Source organism: Eurypyga helias, unplaced genomic scaffold (genome assembly GCF_000690775.1).
Source record: "Eurypyga helias isolate BGI_N326 unplaced genomic scaffold, ASM69077v1 scaffold18900, whole genome shotgun sequence".
NCBI classification, from domain to species: Eukaryota; Metazoa; Chordata; class Aves; order Eurypygiformes; family Eurypygidae; genus Eurypyga; species Eurypyga helias.
In genome coordinates, this window is record NW_010226478.1 from 2608 (window position 1) to 23647 (window position 21040).

General features: G+C 43.4%; 1 protein-coding gene across 1 annotated transcript; it reads left to right on the forward strand.

Annotated features, from left to right (window-relative positions):
- Positions 1–586: 586 nt before the first annotated feature.
- MGEA5 (meningioma expressed antigen 5 (hyaluronidase)) lies at positions 587–19131 on the forward strand (the record flags this gene model as incomplete). The annotated part of the gene is made up of 15 exons (XM_010153332.1): positions 587–638; positions 955–1052; positions 2067–2197; positions 2849–3020; positions 4033–4131; positions 4316–4600; positions 5171–5329; positions 6598–7208; positions 7546–7720; positions 11258–11343; positions 12211–12315; positions 13882–13967; positions 14918–15110; positions 17737–17896; positions 18682–19131. Coding segments are annotated over 15 exons (2549 nt in total), but the record flags the coding sequence as incomplete, so codon positions are not given.
- Between the last annotated feature and the right edge of the window lie 1909 nt (positions 19132–21040).

Genomic DNA, 21040 nt, shown 5'->3' on the forward strand with positions numbered 1-21040 from the left:
TTAAACTGAATAAAAGGAATGAAATCCTAAGCAATTTGCCAGCTCACTTGCGTGTTTTTTTTTTTTTAATTACACATCATCTACTTCAGTATGTATTTATATACTCTGAAATGTGAACATTGAAGACACTTGAAAATATTTACCAGCTGAAAAATGCTTAAGTAGTGGTATGGATTAGATTTGATTGTGTGTGTATTGAGCATGCTATTTTGTAGGTGTCTGGAGTGATAGTTTAATTAGGTTGTGACTGTTCAGCCTGCTCTCATAATAACGCTGACTTCACTTGTCAAGGGCATATGCTCAGGAATACAGTTTGGATTCTGCAAATTACTTGCTTCAGTGGCCAGAATGGTAAGACCTTAGTTCATAAGAAATCAAATAAGTTATAATTGCATTTTAAATTTAGATCAGTCCAAGTTGTTATGCTTTCCTAAATGCTAACTATATTTTTTTTTTTTTGTTCCTTTACGATTTGGGAAGCTTTTGGATGAATGTAGCAGAAGAGGAAGAACATGGTGGGTTGTAATATAATGTTTCACAGAGCAGGCATAATCTAACTGGATAATTTTAATCTTGTTTCCCGTAGGATTTTATGGAAGGCCGTGGGTTATGGAGCAGAGGAAAGAACTTTTTAGAAGGCAAGTCATGCTTCCTCTTACTGCAGCACATTCCATGGCAATATCATCATAATCTTTCACTTAAGCCTGAAAAGAATTAGTGTTCTAACATAGAGCAGCTTTTTGCCTAATATCGATATTCTTGAGGGCTCGTGCTCACCTTTCAATCTTGCCTAAACCCAATTTGTCCAGTATCAGTTGTACATAAAGTTATTGTGACTCAACAGTATAAAGCAATGTTCGGTGAAGAAAAAATAAAATTAGATCAAGTAAAATATAAAATTCCCAAATTCATAGACTATTCTCCCAATTAAGGCTTTTTCTTCTGTGTTTATAGACTTCAGAAGTGGGGACTAAATACATACCTGTATGCTCCAAAGGATGACTATAAGCACAGGATGTTCTGGCGAGAAATGTACTCTGTGGAGGAAGCAGGTAATTGCCTTTATTTCCCCTCTGTATTTTTTCTGTAAATAGACTTCTGAATGCATTGGTCGTTACTACATATGCTTGTGCCTGTTTAATCACAGTAACCGTTTCCAAAGGTGAGTGGGGACCTGTTCTTAATACCCTGCAGATGTATTAGTGGAGCTTTCGTACAAGCACGGATTAACTTCTTTTAACTGTAACTCTACAGATGATTTCTAAAACTGCTTTTAAGACTTTGTCTTATGGGATTTACTTTTTTCCCAAGGAAAAGGTTACTCAGAATTATTCTGCTCTTGAACATCTGGGCCATATTTTGAAATGGAAATTATTTGCTTCAGAAAAGTAAAGAGACTGATGAGCAAATAGCATGCCCTTTTATGTGATTCATTAAGTGCTTCTCTCAATGAAAAGAGTACCAGTCAGAAAAGCAGTTTCTGACTGTTTAGTCAGAACTTAAAAGACCTGTTTAAGCTGGTGTGAGGCTTTTTTATACACCTCAGGCATTTATGGGATATACTGTGTTTTATTATTCTATAGGGATTATAATTTTCCCTGGGTGAGGGGAAGAAATGATAGTCGCTTGAAATGAAATAATCCTTCTTGGAGGTCACTTTGAATCACTGCAGAAATATAACCTAAAGAATACTGCAAGATAATTGCCAGTAACAACGATGACTGTTAAATATTCTAAAAATGATTCCCTTTATTCATTGTACGGAAGATGAAGTTTGTTTCTTAAAGCAACTACTTCTGCACAGTGATGTTAAAAAAAGCTCTTTCTTGTGCCCCGAGCTTCAGTCATATGAATAGTATCTGAATCAGTGTCACCTAGGGTGATGTTACTACACTGAATTGTCTCTTGGGATGTGTGACAAAAGTGGAAAAAGTGAGTAGTAATTCTAGAACTGCTGGTGTGCGTGTTGTAAAAACAGACTACATCCGCATCTGTCTCTCAGAGTTAAGATGAATAATTTTTTTTAATTGTGGAATCCCTCTGAAGTATTTCAATTTGATTTCCAGAGCAGCTGATGACTCTCATATCCGCTGCACGAGAACATGAAATAGAGTTCATCTATGCAATCTCGCCTGGACTTGACATCACTTTCTCCAACCCTAAAGAGGTATCCACATTGAAACGCAAGCTGGACCAGGTAAGTGCGACACGAGCTTACCACAGCTGCAGTGCTACTTCATTTGAAAACCTCAGTACCCTGCTCACTAGCTGCTTTAATGTTCTCAGCACCGGTGTTAGTTTGGATGTCCCTGAAGAGTTCCAATCGATGTGTTCGGGTTGTATCGCAGACTTGGACGGTGATCATCTAGATTTTAAAAAAGTAGTCTCACTGTGTATTGGATTCTGAAGGCTGTTCTTGGAGCTTGTCTTTAGAGTATTGTAGGGCCTTGAAGCCAAGATGCATTTGTAAAGCAAGGACTCTTATCCACAGCAAATGCCTTTGGAGGCAGAACTGACATGCACATCATCTTTGTTCTCATAATTCTGTCTTTCATCAAAAGCTATTGCAGCGTTAGCTGTTTTCAGTGCTCTGTCCAGTGACATCAGCTGTGGGTTGTTGAAACTGGAACAGATTGCAGGTCTTTAGAGATCTGGTCTTTGAGAAAAGCAGAGCAGTGGGTCAGAGAGAGACATTTGTTGTGAACAGACTACCAAGTCTGTCCTGCCTTCCCAACCTCCTCTTCCCTCTTCCTGTAGCTTTTCCTTTTAAAAATTCTACTGTTTGAGTTTAAAAAGAAGTAAAAATAATTTGAAAAATTAAACCTTTTGCTCTTGTCTCTTGTACTAGGTTTCCCAGTTCGGCTGCAGATCTTTTGCACTGCTGTTTGATGATATAGATCACAACATGTGTGCAGCAGACAAAGAAGTTTTCAGTTCCTTTGCTCATGCTCAAGTCTCCATCACAAATGAAATTTACCAATATTTAGGAGAACCAGACACATTCCTTTTCTGTCCTACAGGTAAAATCAGAGGGATCATTTAATTCTGCCTTAAAGCAGGGGCACTATTATCTTACTGATTGAAAAGCTGGCTTAACATTTAATCTCTGCTTTAAGGAATATTTTGGGATTGGTTGAAAAAAGTGACTTGTAACTGAATTCTATTCTGTTATATATGTAATTACCTATTACATGTAAGCGTTTTGCTAAATCTGCTCATCTCTGAAAGGCTTAATGCCAAGCAGAGAAGACAGCTTGATAGACTGGTTTAAGAAGTTTGAACCGAAAATGAGGTTAAAGGAAGACTTTCTGGGCTTGTACCAAAATCTTTTTGCTTCTTGATCTGTCTGGCTGTTAGTTTCTTAGAATCTTCTTAAAGCAGAGGGACAGCACAGTCTGTACTCACTTCTGTCACTGGTACTGTTTGTAATAAAGTCACCCACTCTGACCAGGCACTGAGTTGCTTTATGCAAGATTACTTGCACTCAGGCCCAATCACTGCTTTATTAACTTGCAAATTTCCTCTAATACCTGTAAGAATATTGTAAGGGAGGGAGAATTGCTGTCCAGTGGTGTGGCTTGTTGCAAGGAAAATTCAGCTCAGTAGCAATGTTACCATCATTGTTGATTTGTTTATCCTCATACACTGCAGTGGTCTGGTTCTGTTGCAGACCTCCTCTTTAATTTTAGAGAGACACATGTTCTGGTGTTAATATTTTAAGGTATTTGCACTTTGTCTGAGGGTTTCTAGTTCTCTTGCATACGGTCTGCTGTAATCTGCCCTTCTATTTATGGACTTTTTCCTAATTTTGGTATTTGAGCAATTTTAAATAAATTCTCTACCTTTCCTTTCTGACCTTTTAAGTATCATTCATACTGTCCTTTTTATTTGTACTCTAGACTTTTGGGCCTTTCTTGACTAGTTTTATATATGTTTCTCTTCTCAAACGGTAGTATTCTCAGTGTGTTTGTGGGACAGTTGTGTGTTGTCACATGTGCTTCCTTCTAAGTGACATTCTCTCTTCCCACGCAGAGTACTGTGGAACTTTCTGTTACCCAAATGTTGCCCAGTCGCCGTATTTACGGACTGTAGGAGAAAAGCTGCTCCCTGGCATTGAGGTGTTATGGACAGGTAAAAATTGTTTTGGGATTGGTTTTTTTGGTGCTGTGGGGGTTTTCTTGTTTGTTTTTAATTCACTGTTGGTGTTAAAAATAATTTACTAAATACTTAGGAGAAACCACACTGTCCAAATACTTGGGGAGTGAATCTTCAAATATATACAAAGCCCTCTGATTATCCTTTTTCCCCCTCTTAGGTCCAAAAGTTGTATCCAAAGACATTCCAGTAGAATCCATCGAAGAAGTTTCTAAGATCATCAGGAGAGCACCAGTTATCTGGGATAACATTCATGCTAATGATTATGATCAAAAGAGGCTTTTTCTTGGGCCTTACAAAGGTCGGTCAACTGAACTCATCCCACGACTGAAGGGAGTTCTGACCAATCCAAACTGTGAATTTGAAGCCAATTATGTTGCTATTCACACGCTTGCAACCTGGTACAAGTCTAACATGAATGGAGTGAGAAAAGATGTGGTGATGAGTAAGTATGTGTAACTCTTTGCTGGGATCTATCCTTAACCATATAAGTCATACTGATTTTTTTTATTTTTGTAATGATTCTAGCCTTTCCATACCACCTTTGTCTTTCTAAGATCACCTGGCATTTTCTATCCTATAAGTAAATGGCAGTTGTCTGGAAGGTAATGAGCATCTAGATGGTTTTACTGACTTCCTGAGAAGTATCTGTGGTACATGCTATCAGAGAATTTAAGTCTTGAGGGTTACCTGTGGTTGCATAAAAAGCACTCTCAGCAAGCAATTTTCATGCCCAAGTTTGACATAAGTGTCCACGGATTTGATTTCATTGGAAAAACAAAATCAACTGAAAATTGCATTCACAGTTCAGATCAAAAGAGAAACTCTGCCAGAATGTCTAGTATCTGCATACTGTGTGCGTTGACATGGATTGTGACCGTGGTTTTCCGTTCCATCTAATTAGGATGTCACGCTTTGTCCTTCTTTGTGAAGTACAGCAGCTGAGTGCCTTGCCTAATGTGGTTGTTTTTTTAAAATGAAACTTGCATGATAACTTTTAAACTTGTCTCTGTAGCTGATACTGAAGACAGTACAGTTTCTATCCAGATTAAATTGGAAAATGAGGGGAGCGATGAAGATATTGAAACAGATGTTCTCTACAGCCCTCAAATGGCCCTGAAGCTGGCCTTAACGGAATGGTTGCAGGAGTTTGGGGTACCTCAGCAATACAGCAGTGAGTTTGATTTGCTATTATTCTCGGCTTGGTAGAAAAATGCGGTTAGATGTTCGGTACTTGCATTTAGAGTAAAACTATTTTACAGGTCCTGGCAATTTGTATACTTTTCTGTTGGAAATATTTTCTGCCTTACTTAATTGAGGAAGAATTAATAAAGGAAGAATGCTTGGCATTCTGTAGCGTGCCTGTATTCCCCTGACTGATCAGCAGAAGCAACCTTGACGTATAATCCTTTGGCACTTATGATACAAGACAGGAAAGAGGGAATCTTGCTAGTCCCAGGTGTTACTAGGCTTCCATGGGACCCGAGAGAATAGTAGGGGTAGTCTAATGGGTGTTAGATTATTGCAAACATTACTTCTGCCCCAGAAGAGTCCATGTTCTTCCGATTGGTTTAAGATAGCTTTAGTTTTCTGAGTTTCTGCCTACAGAAACCAGCTGGGTTCCTTCCAGCACTGTACACCTTCCTTGTAGCAGTAGGAGCTTGGGATTAGAGGTAAAATCTGTTTTTCTCAAGTGTGGGTTTGAGGTTGTTGGCGTGACCCGCTCTGATAACTGGTGGTGGAATGGAAGAACCTCTCCTCATCCCAACTCCATTCTGGTGTGGTAGTCCCTTTGGATTGCTGTAGGGTTTCGGATCTTTGTAAAACTCAGCTGCAGCAAAAACATTGGTTGAGGAGTAGCAATTGAGTTGTCATCTTCCTCTGTTTTCACAGAGTAGTTTAGGTTGGAAGGGACCTCTTGAGATCTCCTAGTCCATCAGCCTTGCTCAAGCAGGGTTGAGTGTAGAGCAGGTTGCCCAAGACCACGTCCAGTCCGGTGTTGAATATCTCAGTTTTCCCTAGGTTAAAGGCATTTTTGCAATTGAAATATTTAATCATCAGTCTTTTTGTTTTGAAGCGTGCTCTATATTCAAGTAAAACTTCAGCAAGTCAGTTGATGCAGAAGGGAAAAAAAGTTAACTTTGAGAGCTTTGTATTCTGATGGCGTAGTGAGAAAGGCTGCTTGCAGCACATAAATATTAACTCATTTTCATAACTTTTCCCAGTCCTATCTTTGCTTCTCAGTTATGTGGGGGGTAAACATGTCAAAAGACAAAGTCTGTAACTATAATTACAATGACAAAAGTGAACAGAGTACCAGAAGGAAGCGGCTCTGATCAGATGCCATGGCAACAGGATCATCCATGATGTGCTGAAGTCGCAGATTTGAATGTTTAGTTGGCAGATACTGAAAACTCTAAACTTGTTTCTTTTTATTCTCAGGTAGGCAAGTGGCCCACAGTGGTGCTAAAACCACAGTAGGGGATGTAGGGCCTCTGGTGGCACCATCCTCTTTGAACGCAGCGACCGTGGTTACCACAGTTTACCAAGAACCCATCATGAGTCAGGGTGCGGCGCTGAGCAGCGAGGCACCAGTCTTGGTAAAGGAGGAGGAGAAGAAGCAGTCTGATGAGGAACCAATGGACATGGTGGTGGAAAAGCAAGACGACGCAGACAAGAATGCTAACCAGATACTGACAGACATTGCTGAAGCCAAGATGGCAGAGGAGTTGAAGCCGATGGATACCGATAAGGAGAGCATCGCTGAATCAAAGTCCCCTGAGATGTCTATGCAGGAAGACTGTGGTAGTGACATTGCCCCTATGCAGACTGACGAGCAGGTTAACAAAGAACAGTTTGTGCCTGGGCCAAATGAAAAGCCTCTCTACACAGTAGAACCAGTGACTTTAGAGGACTTGCAGCTTCTTGCTGACTTGTTTTACCTTCCTTATGAACATGGGCCCAAAGGTGCACAGATGCTGAGGGAATTCCAGTGGCTCAGAGCAAATAGCAGTGTTGTCAGTGTTAATTGCAAAGGAAAGGATGCTGAAAAAGTGAGTGTGAATCTTGTTTCTCTCTTTTTAAAATCCAAGTCCTGAGCAGTGTTGTCTGTAATAGAGTGGTGTTCCGTTTCCTAAAAGCTGAAGGGTAGTGTATAACCGACCGCAGGTCACAGCATAACTTTCATTTCTCCAGTGGAATCTACTGGTTAAAGCCTTGCAGTGCTGCCTAGCTGTGAAGGCTGCCTGGTGTCTGCATTTGACCAGTGGTCCTGTCCTGGCCTTGCTTCTAACAGCTGTAGAGAATACCTGAGTCATGTAGCATGGTAGTCCGTGCTGGTAAAACGAAGGCTGCGTTTGATCTTGTGGATCTTTTTTCCTCTCTTCATAGATAGAAGAATGGCGTAACCGAGCAGCCAAGTTTGAAGAGATGTGCAGTTTGGTGATGGGGATGTTCACCCGCCTCTCCAATTGCGCCAACAGGACAATCCTTTATGACATGTACTCCTACGTCTGGGATATCAAGAGTATTATGTCAATGGTGAAATCTTTTGTGCAGTGGTTAGGTAGGTGCATTGGGAGCCATTATAATCCCAGTTAGTGCATTTTATTTTGTTTTTAATTAGCCCACGAGGAAAACAAAGCATTAGGCAAATGTGTTTTCTTGGACACGGGGTCCTGTTTGATCCCGTTTTAAAGGTTTTCTTGTCTCACACCTTGAAGCAATGCTTGCTGTGAATTTGCTTTGGTATTGTAAGCAAAGTCTGCTGGATGCTTAAGATTGGAGACCTTGATTTTCTTCTTGGGCTAATGAAACTTGAATCTCAGCTGACACGTAAGTGTTGACTTTAACTTACTCTTGACTGAATGCACACTGGACTATGCCATAACTCCTTGGATACTCTGGGGTACGATTGATTGGAAACGGCACTACGAAATGTGACCTCCTCAGCCATCTGCTGCTTGCTCTGTCGTGATAATGTTGTTGCTGTCTTCAACAGAACAGTTGCAGAAGCGACCTTTCAGTGGGCCGGGCCAAGAGGAAGCCGATCCTCCCAGCCCTGTGCGCATGCGAGCTTTAGCGCAAGGCTATTCTGGTGCAAAATAACTTCCTTTCAACACTTTCCAAATTGTTGCGCTTTTTTTTTTAAACTTTATTTTTGGGTAATGGGTGGAAATTGTGGAGCTGTCTAGACAGATTTAGTCTGACACGTAACTCGCCTTGAAGCAGGTTTTTTTCCTTTTTTTTTTTAATGTGTGGCCTTTTTGTTTGTTTTGGTGGTTTGTTTTATTTTTTTTTCCCCCCCCCGAAAGATTTTTGGGGCATCCTCAGTTGGCAGATAGCACCAGCATGGCCTGGGTAATTCTAGTGACCTCATTTCACTTTCAGGTTTCAGTCAGCTGTAAGGAATATGCTGTGGAGTTGCTTGACATACACAGCAGGCAGCAAAGCTGATGGTATCACGTCACACTTTTGTAGCTGTCACAAACCTCGCAGTGGTTAACCATTACACAACCTTGGTCCTAGTCCTCGTGTTTGGATTGTCTTTAAACGATACTCTTCAACACTGGCAGGCTTAAGCAGGGACAGAGAAAATACATTAAATCATCAAGTCAGTCCGTGCTTGACGACTTCCTGTGCTTTGTGCTTATTAAATATATGATCCCTGTATGTATGGTTTTGGTGAAGAACAACTTCTAAGACTCCCTTCTGCAAAGTACAGAGGAGGAAACTAGCTTGGGAGGAAAACTTGGCAGCACTGTAGTATATTAACATCTCTGCCTAATGCTGTTTAAGAGCTTTAGGCTCTGCATTTTTAAGACCAGTGTGACACATCTCCCCCAGCTTTACTATTCTTGCTGTATGTTGAACTTCAGCTAGAAAGAACGCTCTCTTGTTGATAACTTAAACCTGTTTAAAACTCCAGGCCAAAGGTCTACAAAGAGAACAGTTATTCTTGTAATCTGTAATGAGTGAGGGCCCAACTTAAGACTGCATTTCAGAATTATCAGCCTACTTACTGATTTCAGCTGAAATTGTCTTCAGTTGTCAACATCCCTCTAAAGTTGGGTTCAGGTCATTTAAATGCATCGAATATGTGGAGTGGTTCACGTTGGAAGCCAACTCTGTACATACCAGCTCTGTTAACTTTGGCACTGTTCTGTTCCACTACTCAAACTGGTGTTAGATAGTTGAAAAATTAATTTTCAGAGTTGTTAACAGTTTAATACTCTTATGCTGACAGTGCTTCTGTGAGAGGGGATGCTTTTGTCTTCAGCTTGCATTTTATCACTAGTGTAAATTCATGTAGTGCAAAGGTCTTTGATAAAATACGTCGTTATATAAAGGGAAGTACTTTACAAATCCAAACAAATCAGTTTTCACAATGGTGTGCTCAATGGTCCACTGAATGTTCGCTTTCTTCACCTCTCCTCCCGAGTCCAGCTAGCATTCAGTCCCTTAAATTAGTGTGGCTGTACAGTACTATGGATTACTAATGACTTCTATTGTCTTCTTCCCCGTTGTGTACAGATGGGAGAATCCTCAGCACAAGTTTCTACTGCTATTGGATGGACAGCGCAAGATGTACACAGCGCGTCGTCATTAATTAATTAAAATGGAAAGGTTTTGTCTGTGAGGCAGCTCAGATAGATTAGCCGTGCAGTAGGCATGAACTGAAGTCACATTTGCGCAGCGACTAAGGCATTAACTATGTTTTTCATTTATACAGCTCTTCATTCACACAGCTCTTTACTGTAATAATTGGAAGTGCTAGTTAAGTTGTAGTCTCAAAGGACAGACAGATCCTGTCTTCCAAGTTATTGACTAAACCTCCTTGTGAAGGATGTCTTTTTATGTGAGAATTCCAAAACGTGGTCGCAAAGCATTCAAATTCTGATGCTTGGATTATTACTGAAATTTACCATGCTTAGGCTAGTTTGTATTCAACCTCTATTCCTAAAGTCTCATAAATGTCAAACTTGGCACACTTTGGGACTCTCTGACTAGCACAACATACTTGTCTGTACTGATCTGAGGCTGTTACTTGGAACAGGAGGTAGATTGCTGTCCACAAAAGGAAAAGAGTATTTGCGCTGCTCATCTTGTCAGAAAACTAGGCAGGTAATGGAAATCCCCAGATACCATGCTTTTGGTTTGTTTTCTTTTCCGGCGTTGCCGTTCACATTAGCTGTCGCAGGCTCTGGTGCCGTGCTGGCAGAACAGTAGTAGAAGTCAAACAGCTAATGGAAGTTTCTTGTGTAAAGCAAGCGTGAACTGGAGCTGAGCGCTTCGGTGGGCCTGCTGTGGCTGGCTGAGCAGCAGGGACCCCAGCACACATGATGCGCCTGAGGAGGAAGAAAATCAAGGCGCTGAGAGGCAACGCTGGTGTTATCTGTGGCTGATGTGGGGTACTAGTTAACCGGAATTAACTCACAACTTAACACTGCTTAGCTTTTTAACGTGCCAGCAGCGTTGTGAAGGTATGGCCTGGATTATGTCAATCTGCAAGAATATTAGTTCGTACGACTGTCCTGGCTGCCTGACTTGTTGCAGACTGTTTGCATATGTTGCCAGTCCTAGTTTTCTGACAAGATTAGAAACAATCATTACTAAAATGTGACTTCAGAAAGGTCCATTTTTTTTTTTAAGGGGCTGTGATAATGGCATTTGCATGATCTAAAACTTAATGATAGTAGCTATTGAGCCATGAAGCTTCCAAGATGTCATCTTTTCATGGATGAAATGGATGTTTCTGCCACAAATATACAAAAAAATAAAAATACGAAATGTCTGGGGAGCTTACAGAATTGTGCAAGGCACCATTCTCATGCCCTCTGGTCTGGTGTGTTCGCTGAATCACCTCGCCTGGTCTTAGACTAGTCTGTTCCAGGTAATCAAAGGTTTGGAATACCGCAGTTAGCGCGCAAGCACAAAATCTTTATAAATCGTACGTTATTACAGCCCCCGCTCCCCCCAAGCCCTGGATTCTAGCTCAGTTAGAGAGCTTTTTCCACAAGTGTGTGTTAGCTTTTTGGACATGTTAGACACCCAGGAAATCCCCCTTCTCGTAACGTTCTCCGCTTGGATCTGATCTCAACAGGGTGTCGTAGTCAATCTTCAGCACAGTTCTTAAGTGGAGACCAAGAACCCTGGGCCTTTAGAGGTGGTCTAGCAGGAGAGTTCCAGGTATCAATATGACTTCACAACTGAATGACATTTTCTTTGTTTTATGAGAAACCTTTTGTTGCACATCGGAGGTCTGGAAGGATTGGTCTGCCGAAGGCTTTCTGGTCCAAAGCCCATTAGCCTTACAGCTTGGTTTAAAATAATTTTCCTCCCCTTTCTACAGTAATTTCCCAAGGAGATGCTGCCTGTCCCACGCGCATGCGAAGCGCAGCGGCTTTAGTGGTACATTTCACATTGTTTCTTTGCAGGTCGCACAGCATTTTTACCTGCGCCCGCAATTGCACAATGCGCGCATGCTCGTCTGCCGATGGGAATTCCATGAGCAAAAGGGATACTCCTCCAAATTCTGGTTCCTCTCTCAATGAAGCTGTAATGTGCTTTGTTGCAAAGGCTTCAATTGGCGAATACTCTTGAGTGGCTGTTGATACCGTGGTCGGATTTGTTCATGGATTTTTCAGGCGCTGTACTTTTCCCCCCTCACAGGTGCTCTGCGCGCAGCAAATTGAATCAGCGCATTGCTTTTGGGATAAAGCGTCTCCTCTGGCCAGTTAACCCTCTTCAGACCAAACCTTTCCTCCTGACATTCTATGTTCTTATGCAGAGACAGTGTAGATATGATTGGTAAAAAGTATTTTAAAGCAGATAAGATTAACAGACTCATAGTGTGCTGTTTCAATTGCATATTTTAAAACACCAATTGGATATTTTCTATTCAAATAAGGTCTTTGCATTTGTAAAGCATACCAACCCCACCTTCACCTGGGGTGCCTGCAAGTAGCAAATGTTAATTTGGGAGTCTGCAGTGCACACCCAACAGTGATGGCTTTCCTCGATCATGCAGTCATATTAAATATTTTGTTTTCACAGCGTTTGCTGCCTATCGATGGGGCAAATGACCTCTTTTTTCAACCGCCTCCGTTAACGCCCACTTCCAAAGTGTACACCATACGACCCTACTTCCCTAAAGATGAGGTAACTGCTCTGACGCTTGTCACTCTCATTAGCGGGGTGTTGCCTTTTGTGGCAGCGGATTGCTGCCGACTGCCTTCGTCCCCAGACGGATTGGATGTCCCTGTGTCTTGCACAAGGCACAGAGGCAGTCTCACAGGAAAACCGCGGTTCAGTGACTTGCCTGTGGTTCAGCAACGTGCTGTGCAGCAGGACAGGTACACCCACACCTTGGTTCCCAGTCTCCTGCTCCCACCACCTTTTGAAATCCGTGAGTGCCTTTCCTGTTTCTGAAAGGCAAGTTAAAATTGTTCGCTGCTGGAAGAGGAATTTTTGCATTGGGAACATGTGCAGTGGCTTAACCTTAGGGGGGGTGTGGATGCCTGTTCACTCAGTAATTATTGGGGTAACTGCTGGTATTCTCAGGGCTGTATGGGCAGAGGACTCGGAGATAGTGTCTCTCAAAGTATAGTTGTAAATTATGTTATTTCAGCTACTCTTACTGGTTTAATTACAGTTGTAAACTTTTTGGTCTGGTTTCGAAAGGATTGTTGTCAAATCTGCTTTGGAGTGTTTGATACTTTGAAACTAAGGATTTTGTAGTAATCTTTATTGATTAGAGATAATCAAGATTACCTTTTTGATTATCCTCTGCTTTTTTTTATTTTTGTGGAACAGATTTTTAGTGTAACTCTCGCCAAGCTAACAGGAATAATACTTAAAGCTATGTATCAACCAACAGTTAACAATCTATGGATGCAGCTTAAACGATGCCAGGATTAATGCAGCTTGAACTCTGCATCTGTAGCCACCTTGAGATGAGACACGTTTCCTTTGAAACATCAGTATTTAGGTTAATTTTGCAGCAGTGGATCAGTGGATCCTGACTTTGAGGCCAGTCAGTGAGACAGGGCACGACCTTTACCTGCGAGTTTTAGGTGCTGTCCTGTGCTGTTCTCATGGGCATTAAAGCGGCCTTTTCCATACCTTAGTGCAGGACTGTACCTGAGCTGGTTTGTTCCTTCGTAGGCAATGGAATTGATATTTCTAAGCCACCTGAACAATTGGTGATGCAGCTGAACATGCAGTCACAAAGAGCATTTCTTCTGAGGAGTTGTTCCCTTTTTATGAAAGAAGGCCAGAGACGGGGCAAATGCAAAGCCTTCGTGTTGAAAAGTGTAAAGTTTCTTATTTAAAGTGTGCCTGATACAAGTTAACTCTTTGAAGAGATTCAGGTGGAATCTTACAACATGTGGAATGTCCTGCACAGGTTTGAATTGTACTTGGATGTTGGAGGTTTTGAAAAGGGACTGTGTACCAAGGGTATTGATCAGCAGGGAGAGTTCAGTAACTAGTCCCTAGGATTAATCTTGTGCCCTTAAAACATTTGAGAGTTGACACTCTGGCATTTCCTTCCCGGCTGTTGGGCAGGGAGGGTTGCAGATCCTTTCTCCTAGATGGGTGCTCCTGTTCTGTGTAACTTCAGTACTAGTTTGCAACGCTGCTGTTAATGAGTAGCGTGCTCTAAAACAAAGCTGCTAGCGTTTCAGTGTGACGGATGACTTGAAATCATCTCTTCTCTCCTCTTAGGCATCTGTCTATAAGATCTGCAGAGAAATGTATGCTGATGGAGCCGATCAACCCTTCCATAGCTTACCAGATCTAATTGGAGACAAGTATGTATTAGGAATGACTGACCTACAGAGGTGATTCTGAAGGACGGAGTCCTGGCACTGCATTTCATTTGCATATTACAAGTGTGTGTGGGGGAAGAATGCAAAGAGCATTTGATTTAAAAACAAAAAATAGGTATTTACCCTCTGCAGGCCTCAGGAAGTGGGGATTTTGGTTTCTTAAAGACACCGTTAAGAGTTACGTCTCAGTGTATGCTCTGGTCACCTGTTGTGAGGTGTTAGAAAAAAAAACTTAGCTGAAATCTCTGTGTTATGAAACCTGTGTGTCATAGTACCTATTATTTTGGGTTTTGTGAAAATGCAGCATGAGGCTGTTCATAGTCTGTAGCTACCCTCGGGTATTTTTTTCCAACTTGGTGTAGTTCTTCAAATAATTGAAATTTATTTGAGGACCGACCTCCCAGCTGACTGCTTTGAGTTTTTTCTGAAATACATGTGTTAGATTACCAATTTTTAAAAAGAATAAGCAATGATAAGTGAGATGAGGTTAAAAAAAAGGCATTAAATCTGAGCTGTGAAATGAGCTATGTTGAGCATGGGTTTTTTGTCTCAAGTGTTTGATTTAGAAAGAACTTTATAAAGAGGCTGCTCTGAGTGACAGGTAGTTAGGAAAGGATGTGTGCCTAGTATCAAAAAACAGCCAAGAGAAGATGGAAGAACAAGGAGAGTGTGGCAGCAGATGAAGGAAGTTTGTGTCTCTATTGAGTCAGAAGAACAGTGTATATAGAATTACATGGTGGGAGTGCAGATATTGCTCAAAGCTGAGTTTTGACAGCTGATCAGTCTGTTAATGCTTTGTAGGAACTAATTCCGTTCCTGGAGGGCTCTGTCGCTTCTTTGGATGACCCTAGAGTCTCCTCCGGGATACCTGAAGGGGCATACTTCTTCCAAGTGACCTGTTTTTGACTGAATTTGGATGCTTCTTTCTGCAGGTTAGTAGGAGGTCTGCTTACCCTCAGCCTGGATTACTGCTTCGTCTTAGAAGATGAAGATGGCATATGTGGCTATGCTTTGGGAACGGTTGATGTGACCCCTTTCATCAAAAAATGCAAGATGTCTTGGATCCCTTTCATGCAGGAAAAATACACTAAACCAAATAGTGACAAGGAGCTGTCTGAGGCAGAGGTTGGTATAACCCACGAGATTGGAACTGCACGCTGAACTCTTTCTTTCCAAAGCAGGTCTTTGTTTGTCTTTTGCGTTTTGAGCTTCCAATTCAGTTTTCATACCTTTGTGATGTATTTGAACCATGGTATCTGACACCTTTGAAGGTGACAGTAAAATCACTGGCTGCCAGTCAGATGCAGCTGTGTGGCGTAATACACCACGAGGTGGCCTTTAGTAGTAAGCAGGGCAATAAACGTAAGCCACGTTCATTTGAAGAAAATGACATTTGGAAAATTTGCTCTGTTCTCGTGCAAAATGAGATATTGGCTTCCCTGCGCTGCAGGTAAGGCAGTATCGGTTTAAGTATGGAAAACAAGTTAAAGAGCACTTGGTTTCGATGTTAAAATCTGAGCTGTTTGTGGAGGGTGACAGTTCTAAGTGGTGCAAAATAGAACATCTGTATCTCAAATTCATTTTTGGAAGAAATAAGGAAAACAATGTCACTGAACTGTCAGAAATAGGGCAAAGTTCTAGCTGATAGATTCTTGTCAGGGCAAGAAAAGTGTTTAATACTGAAAGGTGCTGATCCCCACCTACAAGTGGAAGGAGGGGTGGACAGAACTGTAGTAGAGGCAAGCCCAGAAGTCCTCTGGCTCGTGCAATACTGCTGTGAGCTGGTCTTGCAGCTGTGTCTAGGTTCCTGTCAGGGAAGTGTGTCTGGTACCTGCTTTTCCTGAGGCTGGCTATTATTAATCACAAGAGATGGATGTGTCATCTCTGTACCTGCTTCTTGGCCCCACCTGTACCCTACTCATTGATAACCTGTTTTACCTCTTGTAGCACTTCCGTGGTTGGAGAAACAGGTATCCCCTTTGCTCTGGAGCTGGAAGCCAGCCCGGCTAGCTTTGGACACTTTCTGTGGGATTGTGCCTGTCGCAGCTGTGGGAGAGCAGAGCCCAGAGGAGCAGGCGTGGTTCTGAACCTGCAGTACCTCAACAAGTTTGAAGTAGTAACTCTGGCAAGAGTTTGGGAGATGGCAGTTTGTAGATTTGAGGGGTTTGCATTTAAATCTCACCTGAAAAAAACGGGGTTGCTAAGGTTATGGTTCCTTGTGCAGTGAAGGCCTAGTTTGGGCTGTTATGACCATGGCTCTCAGTTACACAAGAAGTGAAGCTGGGTGGCTCGTTTACTTGAGCCAGTGCACCCTCAAGGTTGTGAAATTCAGGGGGAATGACTTGAGTGTGTTTCAGGTTTGACTGTGTTGACCTCTGCCTTACCTTGCTTGATCGTTCCATTCCTGTGAGCTGCGTGAAGTTAACCTCTGATGTTGCATTCCCAGGGACCTTTCACGGGGGCTGCAGTAGTCTTCAGTGCTCAGCAACATCCCGTAGTCACCGGAAGGGTTATGTCAAGCTGTGCTGGGTTCAGCCAGGAAAGAGTTAACTCTCTTTGCCCTGGCTGCTAGGAAGCTGTTCCTGGATACAGACAGCAGCACTGATAAGTTCTCAGCTGGCGCTGGGCAATGCCTGCTCTGAATTCAAGGTCTTTCTCTGCTTCTGACCCTGCAGCTGCGTTCCCAGCTCTCGCTGTCTGGCTACAGGCAGTGCTGGGACACACAGTTCAGGCACCTGACCCCAACTGACCAAGGGAGTATTTCACTCCATAGTACATCATGCTGGGGGCAGAGGCGAGGAGGGGGTCCAGGAGCCATTACTATCTCCCTTATTCTCCCTCGTTTACTCCCATACACTTGCTGACAGTCTCCCTGACTCCTGCATTAGCAGCTTCGCTAACTCCTGTGCTGGCTCATTCCTGAGGGAGTTGGTGGGTTTGTTTAGTTTTCCCGGTCATGCTCTCGCTGAGAGGGTTCGCTCGGAATCTGTTGTGGCTGCTCTCAGGCTGCGATCGCTCTCAGGCTCTCTGGGTCGGACTCCTACTACTCAGCACGTGTTGTGCACTGGTCAGTGGGTGGTGAGGAATTGTATCATATTGTATCATATGTTTAATTTCCTATTAATTACTTATTATTAGTAGCACTTGTATATATTCATTTAGATTTAATTAGTAAATAGTTCTTATCTCAATTTTACGAGCTTATTTATTTCTTTTTCCTCCAATTCATCCCCTCCACTGGAGGAGGGGAGGGGGATTTGTGAGAGCGGCTTTGTGGTATTTTGCTAGCCGGAGTTAAACCACGACACAAGCCAGAGACAAATCTGCCTTTGCTGGGACAGGGAGTCTGAGATAATTGCCTGGGCACGAGAGCTGTTTGCCAGCTGCTCCAGAGACTACACGTGGGAGGTTAGGACACGCGGAGCTAAAACTGCCTGCATAAAACGCAAAGAAAAGGAGCGTCCAGACGCAAACAGTTAGTTATGGGTTGGCTTATGGTTTCTCTCAGTGAGGATGGCTGAGGAGCCACGCAAGGAGTCTTGTGTTCCTCCTTGGCTGTCGCGGGATGCTGCTGTAGTGTGCCCTTTAATCTGGAGTACAGAGAGCAATTCAGCAGGTAAGGTGGTGTCATCAGAGGGGGGGATGCTGGTTGGAGGTATGCCCGGTGAGCAAGGCAGCCTCCCTTAATAAATGTGAACAAGAACGAACAGCTGGATAGCCATTAAATGTCTGCTTCCCCTATTCTTTCCAGAAAATCATGCTGAGCTTCCATGAAGAGCAAGAAGTGTTGCCAGAATCGTTTCTTGCCAACTTCCCATCGTTGATAAAGATTGATATTCACAAAAAAGTGACAGACCCAAGCGTGGCCAAAAGTATGATGGCCTGCCTGCTTTCTTCTCTAAAGGCTAATGGTGAGCTGCTTGCGCTCGGAATTCCTTGTTCCTGATCATGTGTTGGTTCTAAGATGCAAGGCAAACTTGGGGTGCTTCTATTATCGTTCCCGTGTTTGCGTGTCAGCCCGAGATACTCGACTCCTGCCGTAGCTGGCACCCTAGGTTTAGGTAAATGATTCTAAAAGCTTTTGGACAGCTAACTTCTGCTGGATGTCAGGAAAAGGTTGCTGTTTGCTTGAGCCATTACCCTGCAAACGAGAAAATAGGAAGAACCGAGGGAGCAGTTTGGCAAGGAAAGCACACGCTTTTACATCTCGAACAACGCACAAGTGTTTCTGTTTCCCCTGCTGGCGTTGGTCACGATGCTTTTCCTTACACGTGGCAGCGTGCACCGGTGGGTAGTTACCAAAGCCTTCGATACGGGCAAGTACTTGGCTGCCCGCCTTACTGCACGCCTGAGCTTCGCCGTTCCTTTGTGCCATTTGGTGCCCGCTTCTAGGGCCGTTTTCTGAGCCAACAGGAGAGTTTCGGGATGCTTTTACGTGAAATAAAAGGTGTGCGGAGGGGCGGTGGTTTGTTCAGGCTGACGGGACGTCCGCAACGTGCAGCCCCTTTAGGGGGATGGTCAGCTATGTTGCTATAAATCTGCTCTCTTTTGGGCACTACGCTCCGTATGGGATTGGATCGGTGGTTTCACTGGCTTTAAATGTTCAAATAGGTGGGAACTCTAGTAGTATCTGATGTCTGTGCTCTTCACAATAACGCTTCTCCTATGCTGTTTTGTTCCTCGTTTCCTTCCTCAGGCTCACGTGGGGCTTTTTGTGAAGTGAGACCAGATGATAAAAGAATCCTGGAATTTTACAGCAAGCTGGGTTGTTTTGAAATTGCTAAAATGGAAGGATTTCCAAAGGATGTTGTTATCCTTGGAAGAAGCCTGTGAAGTGCTTGACAGTGACCTGTTCCAGTACTGTAGTCCCTTAACAGCCGGGCAGGTAGTGGTGGGGATCTTCATATGGTCTAGCTGCACAAAGCCAGCAACAAGCCAGCTTGGTAGAAGGGGCTATGCGAAAATCACCCATCACACATCCAGACTGTCATTTCTTGGAAGAGGATAATGCTGCTGAAAACACTGTTTGTAAGAGAAATCTTGTCCTCTCCTGGTCCTGTGTGAAGTGCCAAGGATTCATGCATGGGCTCTAGCTTCCCGGAGGAATCCCTCTCAATCGGTGCTGCGGTTGACGGCGGCTCTCTGCACTCGGGTGTCCGGAGAGAAGCGGTCTCTGTCGGAAGCGTCTGTAAAGAGGCAGGGAGAGCAGGATGCGCAGCTGCGAGTCGCAGAATTGGGAGGGATTGCTTGTGTCAATCAGCAAATTTAAAGATAAGTAGCCACAGTTCTATTTTTGACTATCTTTATGCTTGTTGAGAAAGCAGTGACCCGTTGTCACTTCTAACGACCATTGGTTCAAGCTTTGTGCTTCGGTAGGGACGAGTGTGCGGTGGTGTGAGTCACCGAACGACAAGCGTGTACATTTCGGTGTATATAAACTTACCCCTTACTCTGACTCCTTGTTTACCCGTTTTTGTAACTCTCTTTCTTTCGAAAAGCGAAGTGGTCTAGGTCCAAGATGGCACTTTCGACTAACCTAAAACCACGATGGAGAACGAATCTGTCCTCAGCACTGACCTTCCTTATTGTGCCTCATAGCCAGGGCTAGAAGCTGACCATCTTGGGTGAGGGGTGCCCGTCCCAAACGAGCCTTCCCTCGGGCGACACTCGGTCGCTGCTTGGGGTTATCGTCCTTCTGGGACCGAAACAGCGATGCGCGGGGTTGGCCTGCCGAACCCCTCCATTTCGGTAGCGTTCGCACGGGGCTGTGGATGGAAGACGCTGAGAGCTGGCCCACAGCTGGGGTTTGTCCCTGGAACGGTCGCCGTGTTTCAAAGCCTGTTCGTACCAGTTTGATGAAATCAGGGTCTTTGAGTCCTGCACATTTGTATCAAATAACTTTTCTATAAGAGATGCCACAATAAGCACATTTTTACACATTATTTAAATGGTTACCTACTTTTAGATGTTCCAGAAGGTTTGTGTTTTTACCCAGGTCTGACATTTGGCTGTGGTATGGGAGCCGGTAGCGAGGCAGTCGCACCATTTCCGAAATTGGTATTTCACGCAAGTCCCGGTGCCCCAGATCTGTAGTTGGCCAACGGTATATACACCTTCCAGGACCTTGCTGCTTTCACCTGCTGCCATCCGCTTTTTAATTCCTTCGTTTTCCTGGGGTGTTTTCTTGGTGCGCCAAGGCAGTTCCGTTCCTTTCACGAGCCTCCAGCTCCACCCCGGTTGGGCGACCCGTAACGAACAGCGCAGGAACGTCTGCGACCTGCCAGGGAGGTGCCGTGTTTGTCCTTCGCTGTGGTCACGTGTGGGAACGAGGGGTGGGTGGTTCTTTTGTTTTTGTTTTTCCTTTGCAGAATGTGAACAGTTTTTTTTAATGCGGTAGCAAAGTATTTAAGTTGAAACAAGTTCATTTCAGTTTTGGAGAGAGGTACGGGGTTGTGCTATGGGATTTCATGTAAGTCAGAGCTGAACGCCACTAGTTTTACGCAGCTTTGAGTGCATGTTGAGTAGCCGATACCTTGGTTTATCAGGTGGGAGAGTGTTGTTTCTTCATGGTTACCAGTCAGCTTATTTTATCTGGATGCGTAACACTGCAGCATAGGATGCTTGTGGCCTTATTTCTTGGCTTTTAAGGAGTTGCCACATTTTTTTTTTTTCTTCCTATGACTTTGTTGTTATTATAGGAGTTAATTGTATAAGCCTATGGAATGTCAGGCCAATACCATCGTTCTAGGATTGTAAAGTGATACGTTGACATATCTTTCATGGTTATGAATTTTCATTAAGGTTGGAATGCCACTTTCATTAATCTGTTTTTAGATCAACAGTATCTGTAGCAAAAAAAAAAAAAAGACCTGTAAAACTGTATTTGAAGACCATGCGAGAAATAGAATAAAAACTGCGAAGTGGATGTAAGACAGCCGTGTATTTTGTGCACGGCGCTCCCTCACCGTGCCCTGGGTGTTGGCTGCCCTCGGGATCGGCGGGCAGAGAACCTTCTCTCCGGTAAGCGGCGGGGTGAGCGCCTCCCTCTCCCCGGG